At 37.5% G+C, this 20,993-nt stretch overlaps 1 protein-coding gene across 1 annotated transcript in view; it reads left to right on the forward strand.

The window, feature by feature from the left end:
- Positions 1-20,993, forward strand: part of CNTNAP5 (contactin associated protein family member 5) — a 1,040,042-nt gene that overhangs the window by 518,617 nt on the left and 500,432 nt on the right. The window contains exon 7 of the mRNA XM_024981085.2: positions 7,223-7,366. Within this exon, the coding sequence (XP_024836853.1) occupies positions 7,223-7,366 (144 nt within the window). The remainder of the gene's footprint in view (positions 1-7,222; positions 7,367-20,993) is intronic.

Raw genomic sequence — 20,993 nt, forward strand, 5'->3', positions numbered from 1 at the left:
TTCCTTTTCTCCTTTGCTTTTCACTTCCCTTCTTTTCACAGCCATTTGTGAGGCCTCTTCAGACAGCCATTTTGGTTTTTTGCATTTCTTTTTCTTGGTGATGGTTTTGATTCCCATCTTCTGTACAATGTCACGAACCTCTGTCCATAGTTCTTCAGTCAGGCTCTCTGTCTATCAGATCTAGTCCCTTAAATCTATTTCTCATTTCCACTGTATAGTCATAAGGGATTTGATTTATGTCATACCTGAATGGTCTAGTGGTTTTTTCCACATTCGTCAATTTCAGTCTGAATTTGGCAATAAGGAGTTCATGGTCTGAGCCACAGTCAGCTCCTGGTCTTGTTTTTGCTGACTGTATAGAGCTTCTCCATCTTTGGCTGCAAAGAATATAATCAATCTGATTTTGGTGTTGACCATCTGGTAATGTCCATGTGTAGAGTCTGCTCTTGTGTTGTTCGAAGAGGGTGTTTGCTATGACCAGTGTGTGCTCTTGGCAGAACTCTATTGACCATTGCCCTGCTTCCTTCTGAAAGGTTGTTGTTGAATCACGCAAAGACGCCGGGATTCTTGGTCCCCGGAGGGGAAGAATTCAATCCAGGGCCAGAGACGAGGCTTGATTGCTCAGAGTTTTTGTGTAATAAAGTTTTATTAAAGTATAAAGGAGATAGAGAAAGCCTCTGACATAGGCATCAGAAGGGGGCAGAAAGAGTGCTCTCCTGCTAGTCTTCAGCTGGATGTTATATAGTCACTAGCAGTCTGTTAATGAAAGAAAGGAATGTCTTAAAATTCAGAATGGCACCAGGCCCCTCACCCATAACATGCATTTTGGAATAATCTTGGCACCAAATAGTTTATCCTGGGCCATAAAATGATTAACTTGAATCCTGAAGAAGGGCAGATCACCATACATGTAGTTTCATTTACATAGATTAGGGGAACAATATCTGAGTATAACATACTGGTTTATCAAGTATGATAAAGATAAAGTGTGAGCCAAGATGTGGAACTGACTTGAAGATAGAGTTTGGGATAAATGCATAGTACATTAGCATAGCTTAAGACAAGTATTTCCATAAGAAAAAGGCATTGGTTATCTCTAGGTTTGTGAATAGTTAACTTCAGGTGAAACCAGGTGTCATTATGGAAACACTGTATTTTAAGAGAAACCTTTTAAATTTGTATAGAGAAGGAAAAAATATCGCTAGTTTGTTTCCTCCTGGTGCTCAAGAGAGAGAAAAATGTCTGACACTTGCAGGCTATTTCCTCTGTTTGGAGACCCCTGGCCTTCCTGCCTGTTACCCTCTCAATTGCATACTCCAAGGCCAAATTTGCCTGTAACCCCAGGTGTTTCTGGACTTCCTACTTTTGCATTCCAGTCCCCTATAATGAAAAGGACATCTTTTTTGGGTGTTAGTTCTAGAAGGTCTTGTAGGTCTTCATAGAACTGCTCAACTTCAGCTTCTTTAGTGTTACTGGTCGGGGCATAGACTTGGATTACCATGATATTGAATGGTTTGCTTTGGAAATGAACAGAGATCATTCTGTCATTTTTGCAATTGCATCCATGTACTAGGGATTATTTTCTAAGTCAATTTTTTAAAAAGTCTAAACATTACACAGTCTACATAGCAAAAATCATAAAAGAGGAAATAATCAAAAATTAGTAAGAACAATAGAACAAAGCAAAATTGATCATCCTTATGGTTGTAGTAATACAGTTAAAATTTTTCTAAATTTCCTCAGATGGTTAATAGTCTCATATTTGCTTAATAAACAAACACCAGGCATGTGTGCTTTGCAATTAACACTCTTATGGCAGAAAACACCAAAATGGTTATTTTTTTAAAGTTGGAATTTGGGACAAAGACACATCAATTAAATTTATGCAAACTTAAAGCAGAGATAGAAAAATTAGTACTGTTGAAAATAAAAATTAAGATTAAAACTATGAAAGCTGTTGTAAAAATTACTTGGGGGCTTCCTTGATGGCTCAGTGGCAAGGAATCCACCTGTCAATGCAGGATTAATCCTGGGTCAGGAAGATACCCCGGAGAAGGAAATGGCAATCCACTCCATAGCATTATTGCTTGGAGAACCCATAGCCAGAGGAGCCTGGTGGGCTACTGTCCATGGGGTAACAAAGAGTCAGATAAGACTTAGTGACTAAACAACTACAACAAATACCAATTTTTGTGGCCCTTAATTTAAAATGCCTATAAGGAACAGATATGTATGTATACTAAATAGTCAATCAAATGCAAAAAAAAAAAAAAAGCTTATTTCTAGCAATTAGATGTTGACTGATACTGTCCTGATGTGAGTTGCATGTTTTCTAGGATTCAGGGATCAGGAGCCAGGCTAAAGGAAGTGGTCATTGCTTTTCCAGTTAGGTTTGCTAGATGAGTAATCTAATGGGCAGAGTTCAAGGAGAAAAGCTAGTGTTCAGAATTTGAGTGAAACTAAGATGCCAGCTGAGCTAAGCAGGAGAACAGTTTAAAAATGATCAATATTCATTTTTTGCAAATAATTTCTATAATCATTTGACCATCCCGGGTCATGCACAGCAGTGATCTTAGTCTGGGTGACTTGCTGGATAAAAACATAATTTAAAGCAAGATTTTGACTTTTGTTCTTGCAATTATAATAAATCAGATAAAGTTATAAATGCAAATGATTTAAGGGATATGACTAGTAATGTACAATTAAAAGTACACAAGTATAGCTTACAAGTATTTATGAAGTATTTAGAAAAATTACTACTAGAGACATAGGAAAGAAAATCAGTAATATATGAAAACATTTTTCCATTCTAACTTATCTGTTAATGAACTAAATCTATAATTCAATAGTATAATTATAATTTCAAATTCTCAACTACTCGAAAAATTTAAAATATAAAACAGGTTGGAAATTTACACTCACACTCAGACATGCAGAAATACAATTTTGCTTCTTTCCCCACATGAATTTAATATATTCACCAGTCCCTGATTCCTTTGTAGCAGAAAAATCTAACCTTGATGATAGGTTAGATGATAGGTTAGAATGTTAGTGCCTATTTGAAATTTAGTTAGTGCCTATTTAAAATTTACTGCACTATTCTGTATGTACTGAGTTATATGGGGTTTCTTCTTGCTCCTCCTTTTCATTTCCATGCACTAATCAGTGACTGGGGCCTTGTGGATAGCCTTGCATGGGTATAAAGTGTCTGCTTCTGTAGCCATTGTCCATGGTACCTGCGATGGCTTCAGGCTGTGAGGTCTAGTCACCTGAACATTTGGACCTCCAAATGAGCTAGTATGACTTTACACACTCACTGAGGACCTCAGTCCATCCATATTCCCCATCCTGCTTTCATGGCCCAGGGGACCTCAGCAGTCTACCTCATACAGTGCTCCAGTGATCAGGCCATTAAGAACCAACCCTCAGAAACCTCTATGCTGCTACTTCCTATAGCTGTTGCTAACCTGTCTCTCTTGCAGCTAAGTTTCACTCTGAGGCCATGATAAATTTGAAGCATTTTTAACAGGCTTACAGGCATCACTGTTGTGGGAATCAGGGGAGAAATAACTCCTTGCATTTTCCAAAATCTGTCTTGTGATCTTCATCCACATTGACTCCATTCACTAATCAGGTTTCAGTCTCCCAAAGAGAAGCAGAAAGACAGGTCCCACAGTATGTAATCTATGGTACTTTTGTCTCCACTAATTTGTTCTAATATCTTCCACCCAGACTAGAAAGAGTTTTCTTTCCTTGATGAAATGGGAAATTACAATTTTGTAATATATACTCTCCTCCCTACTGTTTGACTTAAAAACTCTCTACTCCAAGTCCTTCAAACATGTTTCTTTTTCTTTTTTGCTACTTAATTTTTAAAAAAATTGTTTTATCTTTCTTGAATATTGCCCTAATGTTTTCTTAAATCACAGCTGAGTGAAGAAGAACATTATTTTTTTTCACAAATTGAAGGTGACCCAAAATATGAACAAAATTTTCATTATATATTTAAAATTATAAAAAGAATAATAACTTACATCCACACAAAACCTCAACATTAGTGATTACAGCAGCTTTATCCATAGCTGTCAAAACTTGGAAGCAATGAAGATGTCTTTCTGCAAGTGAATGTGCAAACAAACTGTGCTACATACAGACAATGGAATATTATTCAATGCTAAAAAAATAAATGAACTTTCAAACCATATAAAGATATTTTGAAACCTTAAATTCATATTATTAAGTGAAAGAAGCCAAATCTGAAATGGTTACTTACTGTGTAATTCCAACAATATGACATTCTGAAAAAGGTGAAACTATTGAAACAGTTAAAAGATCAATGGTTCCCAGGGATTGGAATCAGGGGCTGCGGGAAGGATGAATTAGCAAAGAAAAGAGGATTTTTACAGCAGTGAAACTGTTCTATATGATACTGTACTGGTGGATGCATGTAATAATACATTTGTCCAAACCCATAGAATGTACACTACCAAAAGTAAAACATAATGTATGCTATGGACTTTGGGTGATCGTGATGTGTGAATGTAGGTCTACCAGTTGAAACAAACCACTGATGGAAGCTCTTGTCAATGGGAGAGGAGACTATGCATGTTTGGGGGCACAGAGTATGTGGGAAAACTCTCTACCTCCCTCTCAATTCTGCTGTGAAACAAAAGCTGCTCTAGCATAATAAAGTGTTCTAAAAAATAAATAAAAGTAACAAATAGTCAACTCTGTTTTTACCCTACAGATTTGATTTATGCAATTTACAAAAGGGAAATGAATCTTGTTTAATACAAATGACTCAAATTGAAAATATTGGAATACTATAATAAATCAACAAGGAAATTATCGAAGCAATGTTTTTACAAAGTATTTTTAGAATTGACAAACTCACTTTTTTTTTGTTTTCCAGAATATGTCTCAAGAGTTATGAATCATTTTTAAGTAGAGTTAAAGATAAAATTTGCAGAGTTTTACTGAAAGACAAATTTAGACTTGATCTAAATACTTGGCAAAAGAAAACTAGAGCTGAAACTCATTTACAATTTAAAGTGGGAGCACATGTATTTCAAGGCAAATAGAACATACATGTGGTTCAATCAAAGAGAATCTATTAATTTATGATCTATTAATATAATTCAACCTACCAACAGATTAAATGCAAAATACTCTGTATTCTGTCACATGAATTTTTGAAACATCAATCAATGAATAAAACTGAGCATTCATTCCTCATTTCAAACAAATAATAAGTAAGCAACTAAATAATTTATGTGGAAAATGGGATTAGAAGTATCTGTTTAATGTGATGTGGAATCAGAATCAGTATATACTGGGAAGTATACAAAAATACTGTTATTTTTGTTTGTTTTTTTATTTTTTTCCTAATGTTCTATACCATAATTATTGTTTATTGTTGTTTTGGCTATATTTTAGAAAGTTTTGGTGAGGACAATGAAACAAAAAATGTATAAAAATTGGCTTGTAAAAAGAGGAAAGTATTTTAAGTATTTCATATGATTAGTACCTTCAAAAGTTCAATGAAATTAGCTAAAAAATATATTATTTAATATACAGGTGTCTGGATAGATAAAACAATAGGAAAGGCATATAATTTTCTTATTAAAATTTTTAATTAATAAAAAACAAGGAATTTACACTGGAATTTATTGAGATATAAATGACATATAATGTTACTCTGGTTTCATATAGCATAATGATCTGATATTTGCATAATATGTTTTTTAGATTTCATACAGTGGAAATTGTTAAAAGCTTGAAATTCAGTGGAATTAAGTTGATGATGAATATGTGAATGAGAAAAGTAAAATAATAACCTTAGGTGAGAGGCCTTACCAAAAATATTTTGAAAATAGTAAAAGACACTGAATTCTTATATAGGAAGATGAAATATTTAAAAAACAACATTCTTCATTAAGTAAATGTGTTCATGGAAATAACAAATTCCATATTAATTCTCAAACTTCCAATAGACTATTTTAAATAAAATTATTCTGAAATTAAGTTTTAAAATTAAAAAGGCAAAATATAAAATAATTATCTTAGAGTAAAATAATAGAAAATAGACATGAGCAGCAGGGTTAATAATTCTTATCATAAATGTATACAGAAATAATTTTTAAAAATAGTGTGGAATTTATGGGGGAAAAAGTAGACATCTGTAAACAGCCTTTGCTTAATCTGTAGCTATTCATATAAGAAGACATTTCCACTGGGAGAACAAATCTTTCTGAAATATACTCAAGCATTCATACGATTTAAGTATTATATGCTGAAGGTAACATTTCATAGCAGTGAAGAAAAACTGGGTTACTCACTAAATGGTATTGGGATAAACCTGATGATAGAAACTACTCTGCTTCTGTTTTAAAATAGGAAGAATATTCATAACAGATCAGGTTTGTTTTAAAAAGAATATTTTCTTTCCAAAAGTAATTTGTACTGGAAAGGGAAGTGGTAAACATAAATAGTATTCCATTGCTTTCCCAGAGACAACTGCCATTAATAGTTCAGTGTTATTTCTTCAATCTAAATTGTAAGCCCATTTTTTGTTATTGACATCATACCTTACTCCCAACTATAACTCCTGCATTTTTAAATCAACATTCCACTCATTTTCCACTTTACAACAAATGTTTTCTAAGCACCATTATTGAAAACTAAGTAGGAGTCCATTATATCAATTCTCAATTTTTCCCTCTAAATAAATGTATGAGATATTTGAATTGTTTCCTATTTTTCATCTTTATAAAATATTTCCATAACAGCTGTGTTGATAAGGTGTTTTTGATACAGTACAGAATAAACTAGGCCTGAATAGAGGTATATTTTGTTTGTCCCTTGGTTTTACTTTGATTGTACTAAGATATTTGCATAAGAGATAAATATAAAGATGTTGATTTTCTTTGCTTTTTTCTTCCTTCTGTAAATTATTGTTGTATTTAGTATTAGAAGGGTTCAGAAAGGATGTAAAATAGTTTTGTAAAATAAGCTCTTAAAAGGCAAGCAATTATAGTTATTTTTACGTGGCCTAATCAGTATCCTTTTAAATGTGTAATCAAGTGGCATCTATAATTATTTGAGCCACTTGGCTCATGCTACAATTGAATCTACTGAAATTCACTTGCTTACTTTCCTTTTCCTTTACTCCTTTTTTAGAGCTTATAACTAAAAGTTGATTTTTTTTTTTTTTCCCATAAAGCTTAGTTTTGGAGGAATTCCAGTACCAGGCAAACCTGGGACCTTTTTAAAGAAAAACTTCCATGGATGTATTGAAAACCTTTACTACAATGGAGTAAACATAATTGACTTGGCTAAAAGGCGAAAGCATCAGATCTATACTGTGGTAAGTCAGCATCCATTCCAGCTCGATGATTTCTAACACTTCAATGTAGTTAAGACTTGCTTTCCCCATCATACACCTGGCACTTCCTCATAATACGTTTACATCACACTCTTGGATGTCTAAATAGACTCCAAGGTGAAATTGGAGAGAGGGAGGCACAGTAGGGAGTGAGTGGGTATGAACTGTGTAATTGGGGGAAACAAATGTTTTAGAGGTCCCTACCTACTGAATTCTATATTCCTGGCTATGAGTTTGTGCCATCTGTGGGCGGGGCTTGCAATCTATACTGGGTTGAATGAATCTCTTTTTTTATCCCTGAGAAATGCAGCAAAAGAACCACAGATTCTATTAAATTCTATTCCTGGTGAATTATATATTTGTCTACTTATTGCTGTTGTTAAAAACTTGGGCATTTTGAAGAACAGAGGTTAAATTTTTAATGTTGCTCCTTGGGTCTCAAGATCCCAAGATATGCTTGGTTTCTTCTTTCCACCATTTAGAAGTTTCCTTGGTTTTATTTATATATAATGTTAGAGTTTTTAGTTGTACTTAGTGGGAGAAATAGAGAAAATCATACTACTCCATCCTGCTAGAAGCAGAGGTCCATTAAACTAACAGTATTGTAAAAGCTTTCACAAGACTAGACCCCCTTATCATTGACTAGTAGATGCTGCTTCTCCTTGCAATCTGATCACTGGACTACCTGGAAAAGTTGGAATTTAAATGATCTTGATTTGTTTTCCTTGATAAGTATAATGTGTAAAAAATATTTTATGTTTGGAGGTTCCATATATTAACACTTTTTTTTTTTTAAGTTGCCATTGGATTCCAGCATGAGAAACAGCCTTGCTTATGGAAAATCACAGTTTGGTTAAAAAGTCTATAATATTTTAAAAGGCTTGTCCCGGGCTCAGGCTCCAGGCTTTGGGCAATGTTACCCATATATACCAAGGTTATTCATTAACTAATTAACTAATCAACTAATCCACATTGCAGGCAGATTCTTTACCAGCTGAGCTACCAGGGGAGTCCGTGAATACTGGAATAGATAGCCTATCCCTTCTCCAGCAGATCTTCCTGACCCAGGAATTGAACCACAGTCTCCTGCATCGCAGGCAGATTCTTTACCAGCTGAGCTACCAAGTTAGGGAGTCCTAATGTTATTCGTTAACTAATTAACCTAAGCACTAACTAGCTGATGACATGTTGTTTAGGTGTAGGTCAGGAAAGCATACTTCTGCCCATTGCTCCTCAATATTATTCCCCCCAAATATTTCATAACATACCCATTTCATTGAGTTTAATCTGCAAAAACAGTGGGGTCACATACTACTAGGAATTTGAAAGTGAAAGACACTCAGTCGTGTCTGATTCTTTGTGACCCCATGGACTATACGGTCCATGGAATTCTCCAGGCCATGGAATTCTCCAGGAGTGGGTAGCCTTTCCCTTCTCCAGGGGATCTTCCCAACCCATGGATCAAACCCAGGTCTCCTGCATTGCAGGCAGATTCTTTACCAGCTGAGCCACAAGGGAAGCCCAAGAATATTGGAGTGGGTATCCTATCTCTTCTCCAGAGGATCTTCCTGACCCAAGAGTTGAACCTGGGTCTACTGCATTGCAGGTGGATTCTTTACCAACTGAGCTAGTTTAGCTTAGACTAATATCATGAATGTCAACGCACCTGAAAAGAGAACAGAACATTGTGGGAAGAGTTGGAATCACAAATTGGAACACAAGGAACTTAATGAAACATTGCTACTTTCATTGTTCACAAACTGGCTTCAAAAGTGTGAGAACCTGAGCCTTAGATATAAATAAAACCAATATTGTTATCAAGTCCAAGCTTGCGCTGTTTGCCCCACAATAGGCCAATAAATGGAGAGATGAGGCCTTGGGGCAAGGAATAGCGACTTTCTTCAGAAAGCCAGCAGACCTAGGAGCCCCAAAGAACCATCTTCTCCAAGCTAAAATTTAGACTTTTTAATGCTAAAATAGGAGGGAATAAGCTGGTTGCACACTTGTTGATGTAAAAATCCTTTGTATTGCAGCTGTCCACATAGGTCAGATCATGGTATTCCTCAAACCTCCAATGAGACAAATGTTATTCTCTGTTTGGCAACTTTTATCTATATGAACGAAAAAATGTTATGTCTTTAATGAGCAGAGCATTGAGAATGGGCTCTCCTGTATATTTCAGGCTATGGACAACATTCTTAACTTGTAGTAAAAGCAGCAGAAAATAAAAGTTAAAGGAAAAGAAACAGATCCAATATGAAGTCAGATTTGTCTTCCCTATTACACTTTGGCAACATTCATAGAAAACTCCACACATAAATCATGTTTGAAAACATATTAAATGATAAGATATATTAAATAATAAGTCACTGAATATACAGAGCAAAAAAAGGGAAGTCAGGGAGATTAAGGAGGGAAAAATCCCATGAATTTATGAATATTGATAGCTTTCATCATTTCCTTTTTGGAGAGGATCATTAGCTACAATTTTAATAAATGTTTTGTTGATTTTAAAATATGGTAGCACTTACCAAGCTACCAAAAATTTCACTACCATACTTTATTTCTCAGAGTTTAATTGGCAGTATTATTAATATGAATCATAAAGAATCTATTTTATCATTAATGCACTTGGGGGGAATTAAGTAAGTTTTGGTTCTTTGCAGATAAAGAACCATTAGTGTTAAACTTCTCAATTTAAAGGGTGGGATAAACATATTATTTTTCTCCCAAATTGCTTCTATCACCTTGCTTAGGTGAAATTTCCCATCACTACACACACACACACACACACACACATACACATTTATACACTTCGTCTTTTTTCTTTAGGAATTCCACATGGAAAGGAATTGTTTGCACCATTAATTACACGTACAAAGTTTTATTCCCCTACTCAGGCTTACAGTTTCCCCCAAAGACATGGTATCAACTACAAAATCAGCTTTGTTGCAAGTCACTAACCACAGATGTGCTAAGTAAGGGCTTTTGAGAAGGATGACGTTTTTGTCCTTTGCTAGTATTCACAGACTCTCGCAGTTACTGAGTTTGGAAAAGTTTGGAGTTGAGCAGGAGACTCAGGGAATCAACAAATCAGGCAACAAATTTAAGGTAATACCCATCAGTTACAAAAGGTAATTCAAGAAGCACAAGCCACATCCAGCACAGAACCCTCTCTGGCAGGCTGCATTTCTGCAGCATCCCCATTGCAATTCATCATTCCTTTCTTGTAGGACCTGCCCACTCCCTGGAGATTTAACAGCTGTTCCATGGGGATAATTCAATTTAGTCTTTATAGCTTGATTTGACTACAAGACGATCCTCCACATCCCGAGACACAGTAAAACTAACAGCTTAAAGTAGACATAAAAAACACCTCACTTTTCTACCTCAAATCTTCCACACTATGCTAATATAGTACCATATAACAAACAATCAGAAAATAAATGGTCCATTGAAGTGTGTGTACAGTACCTGTAATGTAGATTATTATATACATAATATAAGAAACATATTGCCTTGCAAGTTTCCTGAAAATGATTAATTTCATATCTTCTATTTCATCACAAAATGCCACTTTCTTGGAGCTCTCCTTTCAGAGTTTTGAATCCCCTTTCACAGAGGCAATGAGAGTAACTAGGTTGTCTGAAAGTTGTCTTGATTATAGGTGTTAAAATGATTATTTCTCATTTAAAAGAAAAGCATAGGAGAAATGCTTATGTAACTTGACTTGACCTTCAGTGGGAGGGGGATAAAGGCAGATGGCCATTAGCAGGACTATGTTTATAGACCTGGCTTTGGAGCTATTTGACCATGTCAGTTTGCTTCTGTATCTTTGTCTCCAAATAGTTGAATGGGTGTTGGCTAACAAGCATGTGTGATGATACCCCCAACTTCATGGCTGAAATGGCTAAGCAATCACAAAATGCATTTCTCCTCGGCCTACAGGAAAGCCTGACAGTCCTCTCAATACAGTGTTCCTAGCAGCAACATAGTTACATAATTGTTGATAAATTGTTTAGACGCCTAATCTTACTCAAAGGCTCACTCAGTCGTGGAACCTGGGGCAATTTAACAAACCTCAGTATCTTCATACGTAAAGTGAGACAATTATAGTTCCTACCTCAGACTGTTATTGTGATGATTAATATATGGTTAGCACAGTGTAAGGCTCAGTTGGGTAAAAAAAAAAAAAAAAAAAAAATTGCCTGCAATGCAGGAGGCCCGGGTTTGATTGCTGGGGTGGGAAGATCCCCTTGTGATAGTAACGGCAACCCACTCCAGTATTCTTCCCTGGGAAGTCCCATAGACAGAGGAGGCTGGTGGGCTATAGTGCATGAGTTCGCGAGAGTCAGACAAAACTTAGCAACTAAACCACCACCACCAAGGTCCACAGTAAGCACCCAATACTTTGAAGATATTATTAAGGAACATTTCTACCAGTCAGTCAGTTCAGTCACTCAGTTGTGTCCGACTTTGTGACCCCATGAACTGCAGAATGCCGGGCTTCCCTGTCTATCACCGACTCCCAAAGCTTACTTAAATTCATGTCTATTGAGTCGGTGATGCCATCAAACCATCTCATCCTCTGTAGTTCCCTTCTGCTCCCGCCTTCAATCTTTCCCAGAATCAGGGTCATTTCCAATGAGTAGGTTCTTCCCATCAGGTGGCCAAAGTATTGGAGTTTCAGCTTCAGTATGAGTCCTTCCAATAATTATTCAGGACTGATTTCCTTTAGGATGGACTGGTTGGATCTCCTTGCAGTCCAAGGGACTCTCAAGAGTCTTCTTCAACACCACAGTTCAAAAGCATCAATTCTTTGGCACTCAACTTTCTTTATAGACCAACTCTCACATCCATACATGACCACTGGAAAAACCAAATCTTTGACTAGACGGACCTTTGTTGGCAAAGTAATGTCTCTGGTTTTTAATATGCTGTCTAGGTTGGTCATAACTTTCCTTCCAAGGAGCAAACGTCTTTTAATTTCATGGCTGCAGTCACCATCTCAAGTGATTTTGGATCCTAAGAAAATAAAGTCTGTGACTTGTTCCATTGTTTCCCCATCTATTTGCCATGAAATGATGGGACCAGATGCCATGATCTTAGTTTTCTGAATTTTGAACTTTAAGCCAAGTTTTTCACTCTCCTCTTTCACTTTCATCAAGAGGCTCTTTGGTTCTTCACATTCTGCCATAAGTATGGTGTCATCTGCATATCTAAGGTTATTGATATTTCTCCCGGAAATCTTGATTCCAGCTTGTGCTTCATCCAGCCTAGCATTTCTCATGATGTACTCTGCATGTAAGATAAATAAAATGGGTGACAATATACAGCTTTGATGGACTCCTTTCCCAGTTTGGAACCAGTCTGTTGTTCCATGTTCAGTTTTAACTGTTGCTTCTTTACCTGCATACAGATTTCTCAGGAGGCAGGTCAAGTGGTCTGGTATTCCCATTTCTTTAAGAATTTTCCACAGTTTGTTGTGACTCACACAGTCAAAGGCTTTGGCATAGTCAAAGAAGCAGAAATAAATATTTTTTGGGAATTCTCTTGCTTTTTCAATGGTCTGAAGGTTGTTGGCAATTTGATCTCTGCTTCCTCTGCCTTTTCTAAATCTGGCATGAATATCTGGAAGTTCACGGTTCACGTACTGTTAAAGCCTGGCTTGAAGAATTTTGAGCATTTCTTTCTAGCATGTGAGATGAGTGCAATTATGTGGTAGTTTGAGCATTATTTGGCTTTGCCTTTCTTTGGGATTGGAATTTCCAGTCCTGTTGCCATGGTTGAGTTTCCCAAATTTGCTTGCATATTGAGTACAGCACTTTCACAGCAACATCTTTTAGGATTTGAAATAGCTCAACTGAAATTCCATCACATACACTACCTTTGTTCATAGTAATGCTTTCTAAGGCCCACTTGACTTCAGATTCCAGGATGTCTGGCTCTAGGTGAGTGATCACACCATCATGATTATCTGGGTCATGAAGATCTTTATTGTCTAGTTCTTCTGTGTATTCTTACCACCTCTTCTTAATATCTTCTGAGTCTGCTAGGTCCATACCATTTCTGTCCTTTATTGAGCCCATCTTTGCATGAAAATATCCCTTGATAGCTCTAATTTTCTTGAAGAGATCTCTAGTCTTTCACATTCTATTGTTTCCCTCTATTTCTTTGCACTTATCACTGAGGAAAGCTTTCTTATCTCTCCTTGCTATTCTTTGGAGCTCTGCATTCAAATGGGTGTATCTTTCCTTTTCTCCATTGCCTTTCACTTCTTTTTTTTTTTTTCACAGCTATTTGTAAGGCCTTCTCAGATAACCATTTTGCCTTTTTGCAGTTCTTTTTCTTGGGGATGGTCTTGATCACTGCCTCCTGCACAATGTCACAAACCTCCTTTCACAGTTCTTCAGGTACTCTATCAGATCTAATCCCTTCAATCTATTTGTCACTTTCACTGTATAATTGTAAGAGATTTGATTTAGGTCATACTTGAATGGTCTATTGGTTTTCCCAACTTTCTTCAATTTAAGTCTGAATTTTTCAGTGAGGAGTTCATGATCTGAGCCACAGTCAGCTCCCGGTCTTGGTTTTGCTGACTGTATAGAGCTTCTCCTTTGGCTGCAAAGAATATAATCAATCTGATTTTGATATTGACCATCTGGTGATGTCCATGTGTAGAGTCTTCTCTTGTGTTTTTGGAAGAGGATGTTTGCTATGACCAGTGTGTTCTCTTGGCAAAATTCTGTTAGCCTTTGCCCTGCTTCATTCTGTACTCCAAGGCCAAATTTGCCTGTTACTCCAGGTATTTCTTGACTTCCTACTTTTGCATTCTAGTACCTTATAATGAAAAGGGCATCTTTTTCAGGTGTTGGTTCTAGAAGATCTTGTAGGTCTTTATAGAACTGTTCAATTTCAACTTCTTCAGCATTACTGGTTGGGGCATAGACTTGAATTACTGTGGTATTGAATGGTTTGCCTGGAAATGAACAGAGACTATTCTGTAGTTTTTGAGACTGTATCCAAGTACAGCATTTTGGACTCTTTTGTTGACTATGATGGCTACTCCATTTCTTCTAAAGGATTCTTACTAATAAGTTCAACTTAAGTTGGCATGTAAGCCGATATTTATTTGTTGTTTTGTGTATATAATTAATGACTCACATAGCATTCTTGCACTTTATGATCCCAAGAAATAATAAAAGTAGATTGGATTGGTCATGTTCTGCTCCTGTGTCTGTAGTTATAGTTTATTCCCAAATCGTATAAATCATGAAGTGCATTTTGGGTAAATATATTATAGATCCCTTTCACTTGAAGAAATTTAATGACTCACTCTAGTCCAGATTTGATGAAATGACGGACTTATTTAAAATAAGACATTTAAAATAGATGTTGCACAGTGGACTTGGGTGTAACAGGAATACTAAGTAGGCTTTGTAAAATTTAACTTCTGTTTGAATGTCACTGTCATGAAAGTTGTTGGAGTGTGTTGTTTATTTCTTAAGCTCTGAAGCCAAGAGATAAGGATAAGTGTATACATGAGATAACACACACATTCACATTTCCATATGTGTGGGTACCCATATACCCACACACGCACACACACACATACTGTGTTTGTCTTACCTTCCTGTGACTGAGAAGCTCCTGAAAATTGCTCAGAGAAAAAAATCCCTGGTGTCTATTGAGGCCTAATCTCTAGCTTATTCCTGGGATCACATTTCATCCCTGTAGTTTGCTCTGTGATAAATGATACTTTCCGCTGATGGAAGGACTCATTTGAAAAAGCATCTAACCTATCAAATCTTCTCTCTCCACATTTCTACTGTCTTCCACTGTCATTTGACCAGGGTGACATTCATATTACCTGCTTCTAGTTTGTATGCTCCTTGTACCTTGGAAAAAAATATTCTCAAATTATTAGGTTTTAGAGAAGTGGCTTCCTTTCTGTCTTTGGGCAAAGCAAAATTAGATAGTTTCAATGTCATGTGAGGAGTAATGTAACAAAGTTAAAAAACAAACTAACAATGAAATGGTTATCTTCTCTGAAAATGGTCCTGCCTTAAACTGGTGTCATGATTTTTTTTCCTTACATGACTGGTTTCATTAGCTCATCTGATGAAATCATTATTTGACATTACTAAAGAAAACATCTTTAGAATGTTAAAAATATGCATCTCCATGTATTACTGATGCCCTTTGGAATATACAGAACAGAAGACCTAGCCAGTCAGAGAGGAAAACACTGTTCTCATCTATATGTATTTAATTTTCAGATTTTAAATGTATATTTGATATAACATAAACTGTATTTATTGACAATTTTATATCTTGCTTTTAATGGTTAAAAAAGTATTTTCTGTGTCTTTAAAAGTTTCATTAAGCACTTCCAGTCACTTTACAACAATAATTTCTACAGTAAGTCCATTCACCATAGTTCATTCAAGATTCTGTGGTGTTAAAATTTGAGTTGTTTGAATTTTTATTGCCAAAAATAATACTGAGATTACAAATATAAACTGAAATAATTTCCTGAAATTTAGAGTGGATCAACAGAAATGAACATTAGTTTATGAAAAGTCTGTACCAGTTTCCATCCTTTCCTCCCACAGTGTAGGAGGGAACCGCTCATCCTGCCAGTTTCAACCCCTGCTTCCCTGTCATTTGAACATGCAAATGCATTTTTAAAATGGGGCTTGGGGCTAAATTAAAGTGAAAATCGACTTAGGCACTCTCCTTCTTTGCAAAACTTCCAACTAATGAGCTGGGTGTGTTCCTTTTACACTGTTTTTCCCACATAATAACAGCCATGACAGTCCCTTCATATGAAGACATCTTCTTTCGAGCACTTTCTTAGAGACAGTGGCACAAATCACCATGCTAATGCCAGAAGGGCAGTGAATGGAGGGATGAGAGATGGACCCCTGGTTGTATTAGTTCCTCTGTCCCAAAACATCTGTGAGAGGCAGGCGGGAGCAGACTGTTATTATCCACAATTTCTACTAAAAGATACTTTATGCTTAGGACTGGGGAAAGTCAATGATATATAGTCAGTGGCTGTGTCATTCACAGCCTTCTTTCCTCTCTGCTGGAAACCACTACACCAACAGCTTTTATTCATTTTTATTATACAGCTATTTTTTTCTACAGTCCTGAATGACTTTCATGTCAAACTGAAAAAAAGAAAGTTTGAGCAGATCTGTGAATAGCACCACTTACCTGGGAATTGAGGACTATGAGATCTTTCAGAAATGACCCCTGTGTGATTTCCTAATTGCCAAATACATCTCTCATGGGTATTTCTTGCAAAGTAGAAACTCTGGGCAAAACCCTTATCTTTGACAAGAGGAAGAAAGGTGGCATCAGAGGTCAGAGTGTCTGGGAAGAGCCTCCCTCCTTATCCTCAGATGGTTGTGCTCTTGGCAGGCCCTCCTCCTGGCCTCATGGCTCTCACAATGCCCATCCTCTGGCATCTGGCTGTCAGGCTCTTCCTCCTGGGAGTCAGGAGATGGCTGAGAGTTCTGTGTAGGAATTCAACACCTCCCCAGAAACCCTGCAACCAGTAGCTCTCATATTCCTACAAGACAGATAACAACTTCCCTGCTTGGGTTTTGAATCCTCTATAATCATCCCCTCTCTTCTATAGGTTGATTTCCCACTTTCTCATCAGGGCTTATTTTATAGCCAGGCCCAGAATAGTGACTGTTTCCGGAATTCATTCTAAGCGTCTCTTCCTCTATGCCTTTCATTCTTTCATTTAGTGTCTCCCATACTCACTAAACTACTTTTCTCCTTCACCCTCTGTTGGTTCAGCCACACACTTGCCTTCCTCTTCCAAACTCACAAGTAGGGCTAGCATCTTAAACCAGTATGTGCCACTGACTCTCAGAAGTGGAGCAGGGTCCTGGAGCCTTAGGCTGTATACACCACAGACTTTTGAATTTGCTGCCTTGTAGGGAGACCCAAGGGAACTGGAAACCAAGCTGACAATCCTACATTTCAGGGAGTGACTTAGGGGCTTTGGGGCTAAATAACCAAAAATTAGGACACGTTTCAAAGTTATAAATATGGAACCAGTAATAGGGTGTAGTATGAGAAGCTGTTATGCTCCTGCCTTCCATATGTTAACTTCTGAAGCTGTTATGCTCCTGTCTTCCAAATGTCTGTGGCTCCCTGGAATGCAGGGCTAAGAAGAAGTGTGGGGTAAGGTCCAGACTGGGTAGAAGAAAGTGCTGTGACCCCTAAGCAGAATGAAGACTGGGAAAGGAGGAGCCTTCAGTGCGCTGTGTGTGTTGGCCCTGTCCGGGCGTGTTCCAGAGCCCACACTCGCCCCTGAACATCTTTCAAACTCTAAGGTCCCCATGCTTTCCATGTTGTAAACTCACACTTAACTAACACGGCACAACTTAGCACTTGATTCATTACTGTCGTCAAGATATAGTTGTTGAGCATCTGCTGTATGCCAAAAAAAAAAAGTTCCTGCCTTCAGTGGATGGGAAACTTCTCAGCCCCCAACATGCACACCGTGGGAACAAGGTCACCATCAGAACTCAGAATCCAAAACTGATCCTCTTACCGAGGTGGACTCCTCATACCTGCTCTCTGCTCTCCTGGCTGCCACTGTGCTTGTCACCCCTCCTCTGCTCACTGCCTTCTTGGTTTGACACTTTTTGTTTGTTTTACTACCTTGAGATCTCTCAGTGATCCTGCTTTTCCATTTGCTTTTACAGTCTTCTGCTTTGTTTTAAAAACTAAAAACAAATTTTATTGATTTTAATGTGTTAATTACTATCACACAGCAAAGGGATTCAGTTACACATTCTGAAAGAATGTATATATATGTATACATATATTAGAATGTATATATATATATATTATTTTTCATATTATTTCCCATGATGGTTTAGCACAGGATATAACTCCCTGTGTTATATAGTAGAACCTTGTTGTTTATCCATTTCTATACAATAGGTTGCATCTACTCATCCCAAAGTCTCATGCCATTCCTCCACAAACACTCTTCTGCTTTCTGACTGTGACTGGAGCCTCTGCCCTCCAGGCTGCAAGGCTCACAGGGCTTCTGACTGCCTTCTGTCAGTCACTGCATGTTGGCCAGACTCAAACCTAGTTTATAAGAGTTCAAGAGAAAAAATGATGGAGCTAGCAGTCAGGAAAAACTTCATGAAAATGATGAAAGTGTAGGAACTTGCCAAGAGCTTTGAAGAAAAAGATACCTCTTAGCCAATTCCAAGTTCATGGGAAGGAAGGACAAGTGGAGTCGTGGTATATGTATCAGCTCAAGGTGGGGACATGGTATTACTGGGAATACTGGTATGTTTTATTCTAGCCTGGTTCTTTCCAAAAGTTTTTTTGTGTCACTCATAGTGTTAAATATGTGATGGTCAGCAAATGTTAATAGATGAAAGCATTCTGTATTGAAGAGGTTATGATCTTTGTAGGCAGTGAGAATAAATCAGAATGACCACACACTATCTATAGAATGTGGACCAAAGTTAGTCTGCAGTGTCTTCATCTACAAGGTAGAAATAATCATACTTATGTTACATATAAGGGACTTCCATGTAGTTCAGTTGGTGAAGAATCTGCCTGCAATGCAGGAGACCAGAGTTCAATCCCTGGGTCAGGAAGATTCCCTGGAGGAGGAAATGGCAACTCATTCCAGTGTTCTTGCCTGGACAATTCCCTAGACAGAGGAACCTGGTGGGCTACATTGTATAGGGTTGCAAAGAGTCAGACATAACTGAGCAACTAACAGACACACACATGATACACATATACCATGACTCCGGGGATAATGTAGGCATTGAATCACTAGGAGCTAACAATATCATCATAATTATTTTCATTGTCCCACTTTGCTCACCATTTCACATTGTAATTTCCCATGAAGACCACATGAAAGCATGTGACAGGCTCAAATTATGACAGTCTTGGTCCTCTCCAAAGAGAGGACCTATAATTATATCTATCCTGTAATACAAATGCCCTTCTACAAGTACAACACTAAGGATTTTAGATCAATGGCTATTAATATTTCAGGGGACTCATATACTTTAAGCAGATATTGAAAGCTATGAATACATTTTATTTTGCATAACAACTTGGAGGCACATAGATGTCCCTGAAGTCTATCCACAGACAGCAGGTCAAGAGTTCCAGATTGATTTTTAGATTAGGAGAATTGTAGATAAAATGAAGCCTTTTCTCTGTCTTTATAAATTTGCAGTGATATTAGATTAACATCTTGTGTTGAATAGCCAGGACTCTGAACCAGAAGGTGACTGCGCTATATCTGTTCCTCCTGTGACTGTGCGGCTGGCTTCTTAGAAACGCTTCATCTTTTGTCACAGGATTTAGAAAACGCCTGTCTCCATGTTATGTGAAAGGTAAAATTTAGTATAAAAATTGATTATGGTTCAGACGGTGAAGCGTCTGCCTACAGTGCGGGAGACCTGGGTTCGATCCCTGGGTCAGGAAGATCCTCTGGAGAAGGAAATGGCAACCTACTCCAGTACTCTTGCCTGGAAAATCCCATGGATGGAGGAGCATAGTAAGCTACAGTCCATGGGGTCACAAGAAGTTGGACACGACTGAGTGCGTGCGCTTCACTTACTTCACAGTAGATGGTTAACTGCTAAAGTGGTTAAAAGATGACTATAAGAGGTCCAGAAATAGCAAGTTTAAAAAAAAAAAATCAGGTACTTCCTCTAAGCTGAGAGGGTGGGCAGAGGAAGAACTGGGACCCAGAGGAGCTCTCCCTGCTCACCCCCTAGACTGAGATTCAGACCTTCCCAAAGGGGCCATGGTTACCAGGGGAGCATGTAGCCCGAGAGCCACCTGTGGAAGCTGCCACCAGTTGGGAGGTGTGGGCAGGAGATCCACTGTGCAGAGCTGACTAACCACCCAGCAGGACAGGAACCTGGAGAAGTGGTTTCCAAGTGTTATGGCCCTGCAGTGGTTCTCTAGCGCCTTCTACCAACCAACACTAGCAATTGGCCCACTAACAGAAAAAAAACCTTACAGGATCCAACTGGAGCATCCCTAGCAGGGCGGCTTTGGCGCTAAAACTCAGATGTGGATAACTATCATCATCTCCATCTCTTTTCTTTCTTTTAAAATCTAGGTTAAAAATGAGAGGCCCTACTACGTATTTAAACTGCCACAGACAGTGGATGCTTGTGTTCTTGGGTGGTGTGTATGTGTGTGTATACACACTTGTATCTACAAACGTACACACATATTTTCTTTTCCTTAGATATAAAAGGACAAACAGTAGGTACTTTTGACATATTTTTGTCTTTTATAGTTTTGAGAAAGAGATCAGATCTTTGATTTGGGATTGACAACAAAGTACCATTTAAATATACACATCCACATAAAAGCATGTGACTGGCCCACATTTTTACAAAGTCTTGGTCCTCTCCAAAGAGACAATTTGTTGTATCCATAACTCTTGCCTCTAATAAAATAAAATAACAGGGAAAATAAGAAAAAGGAAACAAAGTAAAGAGAAGGAAATGAGAGGCAGTAGATGTCAGGAAGAGGAGATTGTGAAGCCACTTAGGAAAGACATGCATGTTCATGA

The sequence above is a fragment of the Bos taurus genome, chromosome 2, assembly GCF_002263795.3.
Source record: "Bos taurus isolate L1 Dominette 01449 registration number 42190680 breed Hereford chromosome 2, ARS-UCD2.0, whole genome shotgun sequence".
Taxonomy (NCBI): domain Eukaryota; kingdom Metazoa; phylum Chordata; class Mammalia; order Artiodactyla; family Bovidae; genus Bos; species Bos taurus.